Consider the following 18,958-nt stretch of genomic DNA (forward strand, 5'->3'; position numbering starts at 1 on the left):
GTGTCTTTGTATGCAAACTTACGTGTTTGGTAAAATGTCAGTATTTCAAGAAGGGCTCAGATAAAAAAAAAAACAAAACGTATTGTAGGAAGAGTACACACTGTTAATTTATTATTCTCTTGTTGAGAGATGTCTTTCTGCATTTACTTGATTTTTCTTGGGCAAGTGAATGAGGTACTGTGAGATGCCTCTCCTATTGCCTGCTTTGTCGCTCCCACAGACCATCATCTAGAGTATTTGGGCCAAACAAGAATAAAAACTATATCCTGTTATGACTCAAAATTCTGATGAGCCAAATGGACTTGGACAGATAGTCAAAGCTGAACAGAAAAAGAGCTAGAATACCCGGTTGTGCATAATGGAAGACTTACAATTAAGCTAGTAAATTTGTGTTCTAAGCAGACATATAAGAATTGATGATGGTTTTGGAGTGTTGAAGCTTTTGGAGAGGTTTTTTTTTTTTTTTTTTTATAGCTTCCTTCCCATCTTATAAAGGGGAATCTTTCACAAGAATCTGTTTCTTGACATTTAGACATCCAGACATTTTCTTTCTAAAATAAATCTGGAAGTTATTTCTTCAAGATTTATCATGTGAAAAAATCAGTGCTGCTCTGAATCAAGAGCAGGCTGCCAAAGAAGTAATTAATGAGCCTGCTTTTTTATGAAAGTTATTGTCAGTTTCTTCTTGCTAATGGGCTTCTCTTCTGAGAGCACGATCTTCTACACGGTCTCCAATGTCACTGTGAAACACCTCTCAGATGTTTATCTTGAATTTGGCTTCAGATATGGATACGTTTCATACATTTCTGTACATTTAGTTCATTCAGCAATCACTGAAGTGTACTAGATTTCAGGAATGTTCAGGGTACTTCACATTCTCCAAAGCAAAGAATGTTTCACTTCTTTCATAAATGTTCAATTTCAATGGCACTTCCAGTTGGAGTCTTCAGTAAGGAGCTTTAGAAACATTAATGAGCTTGGCTGTAAAATGCCCTTGGATAAATATAATTAACCTCATACTGCAGATGGCAAGTTTTATTCACAGAATCTCTCCTTAATTGGAATAGGAAGAAACTCTAGCCTGGCTAACCCCTGTCATTTAACTCTATTTCCTATGAAATTGAGAATTTAAATTGTGACTTATCTCCAGCTCTTGCTGTATGCTGTCAGAAAGCAGAGAAAGAAGAGGTTAATGGCTGCCTCACTTTTATGAGACAGGAGAAAAAATGGGGCCTGAGGAGGGACATCTGTCTTGTTCCATGTGCACTTAAAAGGTTTTTATTAAGGCATGAAAGGTTGCGTTGTTCTGTGCTTTGTCCTTTTGTTGCTTATCTGTTCACTGATGTGCTGCCAATAATTCAATAAACGAATTTCTTAAAATATATCCTATTAATTTATCTTAAACCTCATGTATGTGGTATGTGGGTAATCAAAAGGCAAGAAAAAGAGAGTTAAGGAATCTGTTTTTCTTTTCCCCCTTAAATCCAGAAACCGTATCTAGTGAGAGAGGCAGCGATGCTTAAGGGTCAGATTTGGGAAGCGTCCTCGCCAGGCATGCATTATTTACTCTTCACCACACCCCCCGCCTCAAGAATCAAGTAAACAGCTCCCGAAGAATTGTGTTTGCTAACAATCAAAACATGATTTTCAACTATGTCTTTTGAAGTAGGATAGAGAAAAAGAAATTTTCTGAGATTTAAAAAATTTTACTATTTTATTTTAGTCACATCTGTATATGCATGAACTTCTGCGAAGTGTCAGAGGAGAAAGGGATTTTTTGATACTACAGCTGGAGGACAAAAGAAGTGAGATGGAGAGATACTTCACAAGCCCACTCTTCAGTTTGGTCCAACAGTTTAAATTACTTCCATACTCCCTGGCATATGAAGTAAAAGAAAGAAATGTAGTAGAATTAGTTGGTAGTCTCTCGATACTTGGGTATGAACGATCTGAACTTATTTCTGTCCACTGTCTTGTGTATATATATTGAATTCTTGGAAAATATGAAGATTTTACAGACATTGTGTATGTCTAGGTTTCAGGTGTAGTGCTTAGTCTGTGTATTGACCCAGAGGTTGAAACTCCTGCAGTATAAGCAGTGCTGTAATGAGCATTGGACATCAAAAAGGCTCCCATCCTGGCCAAGGTTTGGCATCACACTTTGTGTTTCATCTCCACTAGCTGAGTTTCCAAAGGGACAATTCCTTAATAAGATGTCATAGTCTGTTCTCCTGTACTTGTCTTCATATAAGTAAAAGATAGCAACGTGGTAACATGAGAAGCTTATTCAAGCAAAACCACTGTTCCATTTGAGGCTGGGTATTACTGTTTCACTAGGTACTTTCGGGTGTTTTGACTTGTATAGAAGAGAGTAGTGTTGCACACTTCGTAGATGAGAAACAGTAAAATTTTTGAAATTTAGGGAAATATTTCAACTTTCATCACTTCTGGAGACTGTTGAAAATTCAGCTTTGGCAGGCAAAGGAAACTGGAAACCTTTCCTAGTTTAGGAGATCCTGGACTGTAGCTTACTCAAATTCTGTTGTCTTAATTTATCTACACCTTGTTTTAAGCAAAATAAAATACAGTTCCATTTTGGTATCTTTTAGTGTATACGTTTGGGAGTTTGATTCTGTGAAAGCTCACACTGAGAAGTAGAGTTTTGCCCAGAAGGTATGTCACTGTGGGTAAGAAAGTCACACAATGGTGCCAGACCCTCAGGACCTAAGAAGTATTTAAGACCAATTTGCCCCATTGTGAATGTCCATCTAGTGCAGTTCTGGGAGGGCTCTCTATGCATAATTGTTTACACTGGAATGCTGTTTTTCATGATTGATGCATCACTGTCAACATCAACAATAGCTTTCTGCACCAAAGCAAGTTGTGCGAATGAAAAAGAGGGAGAACTCCAAGGAATTGCTGCCTTTCCAATAGACTCTTGTGGTCAGTACCATACAGATGTTTCATAGCCTGCAGTTTGAGCAACTTTGCCATCCTTGTATTTAGACTATTGTGTGATAAAAAATAGTAATACTACTAAAAATAGTAGTACTACTGACAGATCATAGAAACATCCCCACACGTGTTGAGAAATATGTTATTTCTCAAATGAGTATTATTCATACATTTTCTGTCCTACAGGTTGCATGGTACTCCACAAATGCAGAATCTGTAAAGATATTTATTTCCTGTTTCTTGTTCAGTTCTTTTGCATTTTTCAATATAAAAAAGTATGGCCTAAGTACAGTCTTTTTTTAAGATACTCAACCCAATTTATTAAAAGGCATAAGTGTACGTTTTCCTGGATAATATCTATTCCTGTTTGAGTGCATAGGTGAGAAGGAATGGTCTATGTATGTATTTTTCTGAAATAATCTCATGTCTCCTAGGTAAGACAGTATTTGATTTTGGACTGTGTTAATGCATCTAATCAGCTTTTGAAGAAACTTGAGTATAGTAGTCTTCAGGAAATGTTCACAGTTAGTGGCTCTTTATTTTTCATGTTTGTTCTGTGGTGTTATTGGTAATAGCATTTGTGGATATGAGTTTGGATCATCTAAAATTCTCCAAAGCTATTTAATTATTCCTTTTATGACCATGGCATGGTATGTCTTGGATATCTCAAGTCCTTTCCCGTTATACAGTTGGCTGAAGTACCTCTTCCAAGCTTTGCCATCTTGCACTTTCAGGGAATCTGCTGACAGCAATAGAAATATGCTGCAGTGGCTGTGGAAATTTATATTTGGCAATAGATGGGGAAGTCATGATTGCAATTGAGACTGTCTATGACTGAACTATGACTGCAATTGAGATATGACACCTCGTTAGCTTAATTGCTATCAGGTTCCTTTGGAGTGAGTGTCACTTCCTGTTAACGCCCAGCACTGTCTGAATTGAATAATGATCACAGAACGATAGAAGGATTCAGGTTGGAAGGGACCTTTAAATGTTTTCTAATTCCAATGCCTCTGCCATGGCCCATATAGTCATAGAATTGCTCCGGTTGGAAAAAACCTTAAAGATCATTGAGTCCAACCACGACCATCCCTAGTTAATTCTCTGCAAATACAAATAATAGAGTTAACAAAAATTATGCAGACTTTGGCAATTCATTGCTTAGTGAATTCAAGTGTATTGGATGCCTCAAGTGGACTTACATAGGTTAGTATAGCATTGAAGAGTCTGGTTACCTGTGTGCTAGAAATAAGGGGAGGTATTGGCAGGTAACCTAAATTCCTGAGTTTTGCCAGTAGTATGAGATGATTTTAAGTCCACTGTCTTGGTAGCTTCTGAGAGAACTGCTCAATCATTATAGTGAACCTGTGAATCAGAAAGGGACAGTGGGAAAGAAGCGTGATTAGGGCACTTTTAGCAATTTTACTGGTTCCTCATAAAATACAGTATCAAGTGTAGTACTCCATGAGGCATCACAGTTAATTGACCTAAAATATGTAAAATATGGATGAACTTTTAGACTATCTTCTGGCTGTAGTAAAATGGATAACAGCTAAACTAAAGCAAGCTTAACTGGAAAATGAGTTAACTACAGGGTGATCTCAAATAATTTTCTTGATGTGCCTCACAGAGATATCTTCTTGTTATTGTGGTGATATCACCTCCTTATTGTGGTGATAAAGATAGGCACAAGAAATGAAATAGAATGCAGAAGACTGGTTCTAGCAAACTCTTTGCTGGTGGAAGGAAGCTATATGCCTTGGAGTATTGCTAGCATTATCTGTTTTTCCCAGTCAGAGAAAGGCTGAAATGAGTTTTCGTAACAGAGTCAAAATGCTGACTGGCCACCAGAAGTATGAAATCGTGGGGTGTTTAAAACCTTTCAGGGAAGCCAATGAAAGTGAATGGTAATGATAAATAATCTAGGTTCCCAAGGGACTCCTTCCTGTGCTATGCTGGCTTTCCTGAAGAAAGGTCAACAAAAATAGTTATGTGCTAGCACTGTTATTTTACAAAGGCAAATAAATTTGTGTTTTCTATTTCCTGAAGTCAAATATAAATATCTTACACATTTCAAGGCTCTTTTGGTTACCTTAACGTGAAACCCAAAAAAGATTATGGTTTACTCTTTCCGTACGGATGGAAATCCATTGACATTATTGACATTTGTAATGATGGGATTAATTTATCCCATTAAAATTAATGCAAACAAGGTTAGGTCTGAGACAAAGTAATGTAGATTAGCATGACAGATGCAATAAACTTGTTCACAGAGATGCAGAGATTTAGTGAATGGAATTCCTCTCCCACTCCATCTGCAACCCAGAGAAACTTCTGGATGAGGAGGGGGTCAGCTAGTGAGCTTTAGCTGGTTACACTCACTGCTTTTTTTTCTGTCTTCAGATATCTCAGCTTATGACAGAGACTAGTCGAGAGGGCCTGACTGAAGCAGCATTGAACCGCTACAATGCAGATAAACCCTCCTTGTACAGCTTCCCTGCTTCCCAGAGCACATATGTTGCTGCTGATGTATCCACAGGCACCTCGGTGGCAGCATCTTTTTTTGCCAGGTAAGAAAGACCTCTCAGATTTTACTTCTCTGGAAATACGATTTATTTCAAAGAAAATTCTGTAGTGAAGACATGGGGTTGACTAACTACAGCACGTGTCAAGAGATGACAACTCTATCTCAATCTTGCTGAATTACCATGAAAATATTTAATGCACTTGTGTGCATTTGTCTCTAAGATGGGGATGATGCTTCTACCCTTTTCTTTAAAATAACACTTAAACTCTTGATTTGGGTAAAAATGTGATTGCATTTGCAGAACAATACCAGATTTAGTGTGATTTTTTTTTGGTGGGGATTCTCTGATAGAGAAGGGCGCATCAGAGTTAGTTTTTGAGACAGGCAATAAATTATATTGCTGTCTGGAGGGGGGTAGTTCTCTTTGGTAGACAATCTTCTGATTTCTGTAGTGAATTTTATTTCCGTCTAGGCAAATTATCATGACTACAGATGGATCATTTAATGTTTTTATTTCAGTTTCTGTTTCTGCCATGCTTTTGAATTGACCTGACAGACTAAAACTCAGCCTCAGAATACCCTTTCTGTTGAGTACTGAGTCAGTGTTTCCAATTGAGGAATATTATGGTTATCTCTATTAATTTGTTGGTAAAATAATTTGTTAAATAGGCATAACAGGTAATAAGTGAAAAATTCACTTTCAACAATGGAAATATTTTTTTCTGTGCAGAAATATGTTTTCTAAAGAGCACTCTTTTCAGCCCACTTGAATTCTGATGTAACTGACGAAGTTGAAATAATCTTTGTCTTCTAATACTCTTCAATAATTAGAAGATTGACTTGGGAAGAGTTGTGGAAATAATGAAATAACAAGAAAATAAACTGTTTTCAAATAGTGAATTTCAAAACACTGAGTGAATTTATGAGTAACTGCCCCAGGCATATTCAAGTTAGCCTCTTTCCCTTTACAAGGCTAACTATTAGTAATTTCACACAATTCTATTTCATTATCAAGCTAAATGGAAAAATTACAAAGTTGCTGAATTTTGAAGATTGTAAGTCTGGAATGAAGGTATTCCTCTTCTGTTTTTTTTTCTCATGTGAGGACTGCACGCATTCAACCAGTGTAGCATGATGAATGTATCATGTAAGAGGGTTAAGAGATGAATTTTCAGAGAAGCCAGTGAATGTTGTTCGGGACAGCTCTGATGTTTTTCTGTACAGGTGTGATGCTGCAGTAGCAAATATGAATGAGGACAGTAGTCATGAGTTGCGATCATTTTCTATTTAACTTCAGGCAGTTTAAATTAAAAGTGTTGAATGTAATGTCTAGCACACATGGTAATGTCTAACTTGAGTGCAGTGTGGGATTAGTGCAAATATTAGCATGAATTGGTTATGAAGATTGCTTAACTCATTTGCACTTCATTGTTGCATTGTTTATGCTGATAGAATTCATTTTCTCTAAATATACACAGCCAGAATGCAGGAAACTAAATGTACTCAAAATCCATTGTGAGAATCCCAGCATTTTCAGTACTCTTAGTTTCTAGCTGATGATGTGAATTCTTGTATCGTTGGCTCAGAAGTGAGATCCCACATTTAGGCTGTTTATTTTTTTAACTGTACCTAGCAAGATGGAAGGGACTAATTTAGTTTGGATTATTATATTTGATTAGTATCATTTATATAAGTCTGTTTAGCTCTGGACTTCATACTATTTCATCTGCTGATAGTTCAAGAAGAAAATCTAAAGAAAATCTTTAGTGCATAACATTTTAACACAGAAAGTCCACAACTTGCTTTCAAAATGTGACCCCTCCTGTTAATTTTTCTTTTGTATCTCATGTGCCTTGCATTTTGGTGAAGTTTTGGTAGAAAGGATAAGAATCTGCTTGTTATATGCGTTACAAAATATGAAGTAGAAGGCACTGATTAGGAGACTCATTACAATGGTGCTGTGTTATAATAAAAAAAAAAGTCATTCATTCCAGATTATGAATCCTAAGCTTTTTTGGATGTGCCAAGTGGAGTAGTGACTTCCTGTTTGTATGCATGTTGTATGTGACGTTATAGTCAATAAGTAAGAATTGATTACATACAAAAGTTTGCTAATTTGTAGTTGAGGCTGGAAGTGGAAAAATGGAAAATATTCTTTTGGAATTTGAATCATGTAAAACAGCATTTCATTCTGGTCCTTAACAGCAAAGTGAACTTCAAATGAGCCTCAGATATAAGTCATCCATCATCTTGGAAAAAAAAAACCAATTAACTAAAATGTTATAGTATGAAGGAAATGCCAAGGAATTCATGAGAACTTCTCGTTGTAATTACTTGAGAAACATCAGGAGTGAAATAGACTGAGAACTAGGAGCTTACTGTTTTTCTGTTCTCGGGTACTGCTGGTCCAATAGTGCTACACACTGGCTAGTCTACAGCTGGCAATGAGCTATGGAAAAATTTCTGAAGGCCTTGGGAGACTTCTCATTTATCTCAATACTTAATTGCCATGTATCATGATTGATACCTAACAGATTGCCCAACCATTTAAAAAGATGGCAACTTCTGTGAATTGTCATTTGTTGGGATATTGCTGCAAAATAATCTATATATACACACACACATATACTGTCCCATGGGAATTCTATGTTTTAACGGAACAGTGAGAACTGTCCAAAGTACTGTGCTGGCAGGTTTATGAATATTAGATGATACTGATACGAATAATTAACTTCTAATGGTGATTTGGGTGCAGATACTGAATCCAATCAATGGTCCTTTCAATGACAAGCGACAAATATACCTTCCTTCTAAGGGCTGTAGTTTATTTTAGTCTCAATTTAGTATTGTCTTCTAATAAGTACTATATTTGTGATAAAGATTAATTTAATGAGTGTGGTATATGTTAAGATTATTTACAATAAAAGAATAATTTAGGATATAGAGCATTTAGGCTTGGTACATGAGTTAACTTTTGCTTCCATTTTGAACCTTTGTTGTAAGAAGCACTGCATCTTTGAACAATTGCAGCTTGAAGTAAAGTAGCCTTGTATCTTCTGAACAAATTGTAAGAGTGTGTCACCACCTGCTAAGGAAGAAGTGTGTACTATTGTTAATGTTACTTTAGAAAGGACATTCTATTGCTGGTCTCTGTGGAGATCTAGCAGGACAAGGAGTTTTGTACGAAATCTTGCTCTTATCTCTGCTTGTTTCTGCATGGGGAAAACTTCTGGGAGACGGACTTCAGCTTTGACATGGCTATCCTGTAAATAAACTTGCCTTTCTGAATTAAACTTTTCTGTTGATCTAACCTGTGGAGTCTCTCAAAGCATGGTAACACAAAGCAGGACCTAGAAGTTGTGTACATGATGCTACTCTTGTAGATGCCCCAAGGCATGTACGTGTTTTTGAAATCCGGTACAGAAGTATCTGGAATTTTGAGTTATGTCTTATTTTGAGAAGGAATAAGAATATAAATCTTTAGCTTTGTATCTAGCTGACATGTAGCTGCTCAGCATGAGATAATCTACACTGAGATGACCCTCCATTCCTGAAAGAATGCTGGTGACCCTTTCCACACTCAATTCCCATCACTGTTAGTTTGACAGCTGGGGGAGGTGAGGCAGTGCTGTATTAGAAAGGGATATTGTGAGTGTTGCGTTCAAAATGCTGCTAATTGCTCCATGAATTTGCTTTCCATTAATGCAAATGATTTTTAAATTAATTAATTGATTTATTACATTCTTTGACCTAGCACTCCAGATACCCCAAAACATTGAGACTCATGCATACTGGATTTTTCACACACGTGTGATAAGTTATCAGCTGGTCACATACCTTTTGATTTTCACTATATTTTTCTTATAGATGCAGTATTACAAGGCTTCTGTTGAAGTCTGAACGATCTTTCTTCCTATGGGGAAAAAAAAAAAGCCTTTGAAGCCTGAAGGCTCTGAATTGAGGAACATCAGGGTTTACTCTTTTCGTTGAAGGTTAGGAAGTGCTTTAAACAAATTCTTCCATTTGAAGTCCAGACTTGAATTTTTCAGAGTCTAGTGAATATTCACAGAAATGACAGCATGGGCTTATATATGTGCAGCAAAATGTATGTAAGAAACAGAGACAGTGGCTATGCTGCTTTTCTGTATCTTTTCTGTAGAAAGCTCTGATAAGATTTGGAATATTTTAGAATGGTGTGACTGCAGATAACCCCAAAGTGTGGCGGACACAGCTGCTTTTTTAAGCCATGCAGCAAGCTAGGCAGTAATTCACTGGCTTAAACACTGCTTGAGAAGTTTTAGAGGTCAGATAGTGCTGCCCTCAGTCTCCTTGAGAGAGTACTATTTTCTGAGACTTATGTGAAAACTTATTTTGGTTTCTTGCTGTTTAGATGCTTTCATTAACACAACAAGCAGGGTAAATGATTAAATTATGGTCACGCTCTCAGATATTTTTAAGGAGTATGTATTTGTCATGGTTTTAATAAATCTGATCAGAATTTCTATTCTTTTCTCTTATCCTCATAACATACTTGATAATAAATGAGTAAAGAGTATGTTGTTAAGGTTAAAGGTCCATGAGCTGTCAGCAGGAATTCTGGCAACGATTTTTAAAACATCAGTAAATAATTTTTACAAATATTGCTGCCTTTGAAGACTGTATTGGGCCTGACTAGTCAGGAAAATTTCAGTGTCAGTGATCTCAGTCAACCTGAAAGACCATGAAAAAATATTTTAAATAGGCATCTAAGTTAGGGCGTACCATTTTGGGGGCTTTTTCACACTTGGTTTTTCACACTTGCTTGGTATTTATTAGTAATGTAGGACATCTATGTTTGTAAGCACTACTTTTCTGTGTTCCCCATTGGTGTAAGAGCCTTAACACATGCTGTTTCTTCCTTTTATTGGTGTTATTTCATGTGTATTAAGTAACTGCCAATCAGAAGGGAAACTTGACTCCTCCAAAGCCAAAGAAAGCTAGTAGTTGGGGCTAAAGAATACACTGCCTCTTTTTCTCTGTCTTGACGTAAACAAAAATGCCCCAGCAGAGAAGACTCTGCTGCCTGCAACAGTAGCCTAGTGGTTGAATCAGTGATCTCCTATGTTGAAAAAAAGAGTTAATTGTCACATCTGGATGAGGGAAAGCAAAGATATTTGAATAATGTCTGGTTTTGCATGGCTGCTTTATCTTACTGAAACAAAGATTTAAGAATCTATATTCATTTTAGCCTTGGGTTGGAGATCTGTTTGTGATATGTTTAATTTGACATTGGCTATAAACAGAAATGGTTTGAAACTTCATGCTAATTAGACGTACTTTTTATTGGTGGCAAGTTAATAGATGTTATTCAGAGCTTAAAATTCAGCTAGTGGACCTTGGATTTTAAACAGGATTTTGGGAATAACCCACGGAACCATGAAAAGAAATTAGCTGAAGTTACTCTTAAATTATCAGAACCCTATACTTGTGGCGTTACGTTCTCTCTTTGGCCTCAAAGCATGTAACTGATAAAAGGACCTAATTCCTCCTTGTATTCTAGTATCGAAAGAAGACACTTCAGATTTACAGGGAGGTTTACTGTAACTTAACAAGTATAATTTTCTAGACTGTTTTATTAGTAATTATTTAGAACTTGTACATAAAGTAAAGTAAAAGATAACTATACAGAGAAATTGGAATTCCAATCCATGAAAGCTCTCTTTGATGTTATGCCTGTATCAAAATATGCTGCACCTGCTTCTGTGCACTGCATGAGATGAGTGTTTTCTCATCCATACTTGCGCCAGATCTAGAATGTATTGTATTGATGGTGATGGCAATGAAGTCATCACTGAATAATGTTATTTACTGAATAATATTATTGAAGTGTCCATCAAGATTTGGAGTTTCTTATGTAACATGTCTTTCACAGTTTTTAGAAATCTTGATAATGTACTCAATAAAGCTCTCAATTCCCATCTTTTTCTTTTGAGACTACTTCTCTGTGATGCAATCCCATTTCATTTAATGAATTTCTGGTTCTGCAAAGGAAAGAGCAAGTACCATGAAACTTTTTCTTGTTCTGAGATTGTTTTAAAACACTCTCTTAAGTGTACTTCGTTATATTCATTGATTCTGATATATATTGCCTGAAAACGAGAATATTAACATGTTTTCTGATCCCTGTAAGTATATGTGGTGCTTGCTAACATCTCTTTTTCCCTGCAAATGTGTGAGTGCCTTGCATTATTTTTTACATTTTTATGTACATAAGTTTGTGGATGCTTGTTCAGTATTCATTTGCCCTATTAACTTCGTATGATCAATTTTGTTCATTTTAAAATTAAAACAAACAAAAAAATAACTTGGGGAGCCCAATATAATACATTTTTATATTTTCACTATATGTATACGTGTATATATATGTATATATATACGTGTATATATATGTATATATATACGTGTATATATATGTATATATATACGTGTATATATATGTATATATATACGTGTATATATATGTATATATATACGTGTATATATATGTATATATATACGTGTATATATATGTATATATATACGTGTATATATATGTGTGTATATACGTGTATATATATGTGTGTATATACGTGTATATGTATACGTGTATACACGTGTATATGTATACGTGTATACACGTGTGTATATGTATACGTGTATACACGTGTGTATATGTATACGTGTATACACGTGTGTATATGTATACGTGTATACACGTGTGTATATGTATACGTGTATACACGTGTGTATATGTATACGTGTATACACGTGTATATATGTATATATATATATATATATATAGTGAAAATGCTAAGTCATGGCTTGAACCAGTGATTGAGCACCTGGTAGGAAGGCAGGGCCAACCCAGGGGAGCTCAGGTGCATGCAATGCGCTTGAGTGACCAGAAGGAATGGAGTCACCCCTTCCCAAACCTCATTTAAAGTTTAGCAGTGGAGGCAAGGGCTTCTTGCTGGAGATCCCTGCCTACATGAGGCCTTTCAAGGGTAAGCAGATTCTTTCTTTTATTTCTCTGCCCTCGTCTGCCACATTTGAGCATATCCTCACTTGTTGCAGCCTAGGACTTATTACTACGCTGTCGGTGCTATGCTTTCCACCATGTTACAGCGTTAGAGTATGTACGTAAATTTTGCCTCAATTTTATCTAAGTGTTTTGTAGCCCTTGTCAAAGCAGAAGACAACCAATACTTTCTCTCCTTGGTAGTTGGCAGTGGCCTTTGACTAATGTTTCTGTTATGGTGGCTTTCTCTGTTAGTGCTTCACTGAGTACTGCTGTTACAGATAAGAAGCTTCAGATCTGCAAATCACAGTGTGGGGCCACGTTCTTGTTTCAAGCCAAGTCTTAAGTGATGTGAACTGATAATGCTTTGTATTAGAGAGGAGAATTTTGGATACCATGATATGTCACTGAGGCACTGATTATCTTTGTGGCTTGATGAGGAAGGAGGCTGTTTTCATAGACTTGCATTCTTAATTCTCATGTGTGATTTTGAGCATTCAGTACTCAAGTGTATGAAGGCTTAATTAACTCTGCTTTCCATACCTTATGTTGGAACAGTGGTAATTCCTTTAGTTTAGTGATAACCAGTGTGAGTTCCTGCTGATTTCAATAAATTTCAAAGGGGGAGGATGACTAAAGATGGTTTGGCCTTCTAATTTCTAAGAGCTTTTGAGTACTAGGCTATTTGCAGTGTGAACATCTGTTCCCTGTTGATTTTAGGAAAACTTAGAAGAAAATGAAGCTATTTCCTTCTCTCACAACTCCTCAGCACTGCCTTTCGCTTCACCTGACATGAACATTGAGAATAATTGCTTTTAGCATATGCAGTAATCCTGCAGCACCTGTTACCAAAGACTCCCGGTGTTTAATCTTGGCTTTTTGCTTTTAGGGCATTGGAAATAAAAATGGACATCATTAATCTTCTGACTTCTACTGTAGCTGTGACTGCCAACTGTAATAGATGCAGCTTCATTTTGATTTACTGTTTTGCATATTTCTTGCTAAATCAGGAGATCTGATTTATGGTGTCTCTGTCTTGGTTTGCAGAGAGAGAAAGATGAATGAATGTAGTTGCACTGTCTATAGAAGAAAATTATGGGCAGTGCCAGTTATTTTCTCTCTGTTTTTTAACACACGAGACTAACCTTCTCTCAAAGAGATCATAAATCCATAGTAACAAGACTTTTTCCTAAACACCTGGAAGTTCAGATCAGCAAACTTTTTATTCTACTTACTGATTTCCTGTTTCAAGAAGTACTATTACAGTTCTGTCTGAGTAGCCTTGAAACTCCATCTGTGATATGCCCTGTCTGCAGAGTTCTTCACTCAGCTGCTCAAAGATTCGGTTGAAATGTTGATGTAATCTGCCTCTTCTATTCAGTTGCCTATTTTAAGGAGATGAGTAAATATTCAGTTTATTTAAAATCTCTGTTTTTCTGGTTAAATTTCTTCCATGGATATAAATGTCCATTTAGGGTATAGACAAAGAAATTCACTTAGACTGTATTAATCATCCTCATTTGAGTAACCAGACTAAAAACTGGTACTAGTAACTAGTAAGACAATTGTTTGTTTTACTATCTCAGCAGTTATGCGAGAAAGAGACCAAGTTACTCTGTTGTGCTAGTTACATCAATAGTCTCTTTGAATTTAATAAAGAATGATGATTAAGTGAAATCTGTAGAAATCTAGACAAAGAGAGAAAAAAAATAGTAGAAGTTACTTCCATTTCCTGTCAGAATATCTCTTTGTATGCAAATACAGGGTAAAATCAGACATAATTTCATTTCTTTCATCTTCCTTTCAGAAAGGAAAAAGTACATAGAAATTGAACAGCATTGTGTCTTTTGTTCAGGATATCTGTAAGCAAGCTGAGTTGCTAATTGTCCAGGACAGAGCATATCCACACTGTACAAAATTTCAAAGTTGCCTACTTCTGTTTTTTTTTTTTTATTTTTTTTTTATTACTGAAGTGGAAACTATAAATCTAACCTTTTTCATTTCAAGAGCTGTTTCATTTCCAGTCCTTCTCTATTACCATGCTTTTGCCTTTCTGTGGTGATATTGTCCTTTTATTATGACAAAACTAATTCAGTTCATCGATGTGATCTTGCTTGAGTTATGTCCAACTATGTGTAAGACAGCACTGTCAGGAGATTCCTAAGAGCACAATGACCTTTGGTTTAGGACAGTTAATTAGCTTTGGACTTAAGATTTGAATCTTGCTTATTTTGAGTCATCTTGGGTGTCTCCACAAGATACTGCATAGTAGAGAATGCAAATAGATGAGAATACCTGTAACGGGATACAATAACAAAAATAAATGAATAAATAAATGACAATGAGTTTAGGATTATGGAAAGTACATGTTGGTCATACTGTTTGGAAATGTTTCTCTTGAGGTTACTATGATGTTAGTTAAGCACAACTAGTACAATGCATGTGGATTTCACTGAGCTATTTGGATTAATACTCTATGGTCTCTTAATTAGAGTAAGCAAATGAAATTTGGAATGCATTTAATAGAAAAAAAATAGATGAAACTAAGTACTATGTTAAATTACTCATGTTGGGATTTTCTAGAGATAGAGGATGTTGCAGGATATTAACTGGAAAAATATTACACCTTTCAGGTGATGCTCAAAATGTGGCGTTGGGAAGATTGTTATCCGGGCCAGTGTTATATACCACTGTCAAATGTAATACCATAAATTCAGGAATAAAGAATATAGACTATATTTACAGATTAGGAGTCTGTGTACTGAGAAGCACTTACTGGAAAGGATTTGTACATTGTGGTTAATTAGTTGCATTATGAGTGCACAAAGGGCCACTGTGGCCAAGAAGGCTAGTGTATCTTTTCAATATCTGCAAGAATAAGAAGATATGAAAAGAGATTGGGACGTTACTTTAACTCTTCTTTTCGAATAGATATTCTAGCTCTGCTAGGATATTCTCTTTAATTCTGATGTGTGCAGCTCAAGAAAGATGCTGAAAAAATGAAGAGGCTGTAGAAAAGACACTGAAATTGTTTGAAATTTGGAAAACATGCCTTCCAGCAGCTTGACTTCTTTAGATTATCAAACAGACTTAGGGAGAGATGTTGGCAGTGCACAGGAAACCCCAGTATGGAACAGAAACACGATACTAAAGGACTTAAGTCCAGCAGACAAAAGCTTGTCAAGATGTAATAGCAGGAAGTTGAATCTAGACAAACTCAGTGTTGTAATGAGATGTGCGTAGTTAAGAAAGGGCAATGACCCATTGAAATGAACAAGAGTAGCAGTGCATTTGCTTTTAGTGTGTGTTTTTTCAATTAAAAAAGATATTTGAACAAGAAAAAAAAAAGACTGTTGTTAACCACAGTTTGTGGTTTTTAAGAGATTCAGTGTTGGGAAGATCCATTGCTTTTTCTATGCAGAAAGTTACATTAAAGATTCATAATAACCTCATTTAACGATCTGGGAAGACGTATTCATCAGTGTCCAAGATACAGCACCAAAGAGTACTATTTCTGTTCCTCTATCAGCCAAAAATGCTGTAATGAAACTAAAGATATAATTGCCATAAAGAACGAGGTGGTTTTTTTTTTTTTTTTTTTTAATTTAGCCAGGAGTGATTGGCAAATAGGTTATGTCAGATTTTTTTCTTTTTTGTAATTGAACTTCAGAGGGCTTGTCATGTTTTTAGATATCAGTGTGTAGAATTTTCATTTTCACCTTATATGCAAGAAGATGTGGGAATCTGTTTTCTTTCATATCTTCCTGGTCAAACATCTGGCTTAGTAATGCATTGTTTTCCTCATCCTGCCATCTCTTGTCTGTTTCAGAAAGCGTATCAGTGTGTATCTTAAAATAAAAAACCTCAAAAACAAAATGAAAAAACTCTAAAAAGTTGTTAATTCTTTGCTTCTTTCTTTGCATTTGGATTAAGGATACAAGTCAGCAAAGATAAGCATATTAATCTAAATCATGTGAGTGAGAAAAGAACATCTTAGTATCTTCTCATCAAAATTAAGATGAGGAGTTAGCAGACAAAGCTGAAATAAAAAACCTACTGTTTCTGAAGTCAAAGACTTTGGGGTGAATGTATGTACTTGAAAATTACTGGGATGAAACCAATGTTTAAAAAAAAAAAAAAAAGCAACACAAATCCGGCTGTTTTAGTTGATGGATCATAAAATCTGAATAAAGTCCTTCAAGGGCTTTTTTTTTTTTTTTTTTTTTTTTTTTTATAGTAAGAGACTTTTTTTGTGTATAGTTACAGCAGCATCTGTTTCCCATCTCTGGGAATTCAGAGAATCCACAGGCACCGACATGCTGTCCGCTGCAGAGAAGCTCTACAACATAGACAAGTGCTTGATATGTAATATAATTGTCTGCAAGCTGGAAAGATGTCGTTGTTTGCTGGGAAGAGGTGAAATCTAAATCAGTGACATAAGCAATAAGAGCGGACCTTGCATAAAACTTCTTTTGTTCATCTGTAAGGAGGGGACTGATAAGATAGCAACACCTGAGTCAGTAAGATTAATCAGCTGGAGAAGGTAGCAGAAGTTTGTTACATGTTATTGACATCTGGTGTCACATAAAGCAAAATCTCCAGGATGCCATGAATATGAATATGGATACAGCACTCATTTTCTTGTCCATATTCGGTGTGTTCAGTGTGCTGTTGCTTAATTACTAATATGCTACAGGTAATGGAGAGACTGAATGTGTACAAGTCTATGGGGCTGGATGGCATGCATCCCAGGGTTATGAAGTAGCTGGCTGAGGTGGTTGCTGAGCAGCTCTCCATCGTATTTGAAAAGTGGCTGTCAGGTGAGGTCCTGGAAGGAGGAAGGGTCGTGTCCTTCCCATTTACAAGAAGGGGAGCAAGGAGGACCCTGGGAACTACAGGCTGGTGAGTCTCACCTCTGTGCCTGCGAAGATCATGGAACAGACATTGTGGATGACATGCCTGATCACATGAGGAATGAGAGTGTGATCTGAGACAGCCAGCACAGCTTCACCAGGGGAAGGTCATGCTTGATCAATCTGGTGGCCTTTTATGATGGAGTGATTGCATTGGTGGACAAGGGAAAGGTGACTGATGTAATTTACCTGGACTTGAGCAAGGCCTTTGACATGGTCCCCCACCACATCCTTATCTCCAAATTGGAGGGATGTGATTTGATGGGTGTACCACTTGATGGATAAGGAACTAGTTGAAAGGCTGCAGACAGAGGGTGGTCATCAATGGCTCTATGTCCAGGTGGAGGCCGGTAATGAGCAGCATCCCCCAGGGTTCTCTCTTGGGACCAGTGCTCTTTAATATCTCTATCAATGACATCGATGAAGGAATTGAGTGCACCCTCAGCAGGTTTGCTGATGACACCAAGCTGAGTGGAGCAGTTAATACGGTTGAAGGAAGGGATGAAATTCAGAGGGACCTCAACAGGCTGGAAAGGTGGGCCTGGGTGAACCTGATGAGGTTCAACATGGGAAAGTGCAGAGTTTTGCACTTCGGCCGGAGGAATCCAAAGCATCCATACAGACTGGAAGGAGCGGTCCTTGAGGGCAGCCCTGCAGAGAAGGACCTGGGCGTCCTGATGGATGAAAAGCTTAACAAGAGCCAACAGTGTGCTCTTGTTGCTCGAAAGGCAAAAGGTATCCTGGGCTCCATCAAAAGAGGGGTGGCCAGCAAGGACGGGGAGGTGATTGTCCCCCTCTACTCTGCTCTTGTGAGGCTCAATCTGGAGTACTGTGTTCAGGTCTGGAGCCCCCAGTACAAGAAAGACATAGAGCTGTTGGAGAGGGTCCAGAGGAGGGTCACGAGGATGATCAGGGGACTGGAGCACCTTCCCTGTGAGGACAGGCTGAGGGAGCTGGGATTGTTCAGCCTGGAGAAAAGAAGGCTGCGGGGTGACCTCATTGCAGCCTTTCAGTACCTAAAGGGAGCCTACAAACAGGAGGGGAATCAACTCTTTGAATGGTAGATAACAGCAGAACAAGGGGAAATGGTTTGAAGTTGAGGAAGGGGAGATTTAGGGTGGATGTCGGGGGAATTCTTTACAGAGAGAGTGGTGAAGTGCTGGAACAGGCTGCCCAGAGGTTGTGGATGCCCCATCCCTGGAAGTGTTTAAGGCCAGATTGGATGGGGCCCTGGGCAGCCTGGTCTAATATTAAATGGGGAGATTGGTGGCCCTGCATGTGGCAGAGGGGTTGAAGATTCATGATCCTTGAGGTCCCTTCCAACCCTGGCTATTCTGTGAGAGGCCATGTAGATCTTGTGCTTCGCTTAGGGGTGGAGATGAACTCAACCCCAGTAAAAGTCAAATATGAATTGCATTTAAAAATACCTCTGTACTTGAATGAAGCACTACATTCATTCTAGGGCACCTGCTTATGCACATATATTAAGAAGAGATGATGGAAAATACCTTGTAATCCCCAGAGGGC

At 37.3% G+C, this 18,958-nt stretch overlaps 1 protein-coding gene across 3 annotated transcripts in view; it reads left to right on the forward strand.

Annotated features, from left to right (window-relative positions):
* KIF26B (kinesin family member 26B) overlaps positions 1–18,958 on the forward strand; it is a 286,786-nt gene that overhangs the window by 108,916 nt on the left and 158,912 nt on the right. For all 3 annotated transcript variants that reach the window (XM_048934933.1, XM_048934934.1, XM_048934935.1), the window contains one exon: positions 5,359–5,525. In XM_048934933.1, coding sequence (XP_048790890.1) covers positions 5,359–5,525 — 167 coding nt within the window. The remainder of the gene's footprint in view (positions 1–5,358; positions 5,526–18,958) is intronic.

The sequence above is a fragment of the Lagopus muta genome, chromosome 2 (assembly GCF_023343835.1).
Source record: "Lagopus muta isolate bLagMut1 chromosome 2, bLagMut1 primary, whole genome shotgun sequence".
NCBI classification, from domain to species: domain Eukaryota; kingdom Metazoa; phylum Chordata; class Aves; order Galliformes; family Phasianidae; genus Lagopus; species Lagopus muta.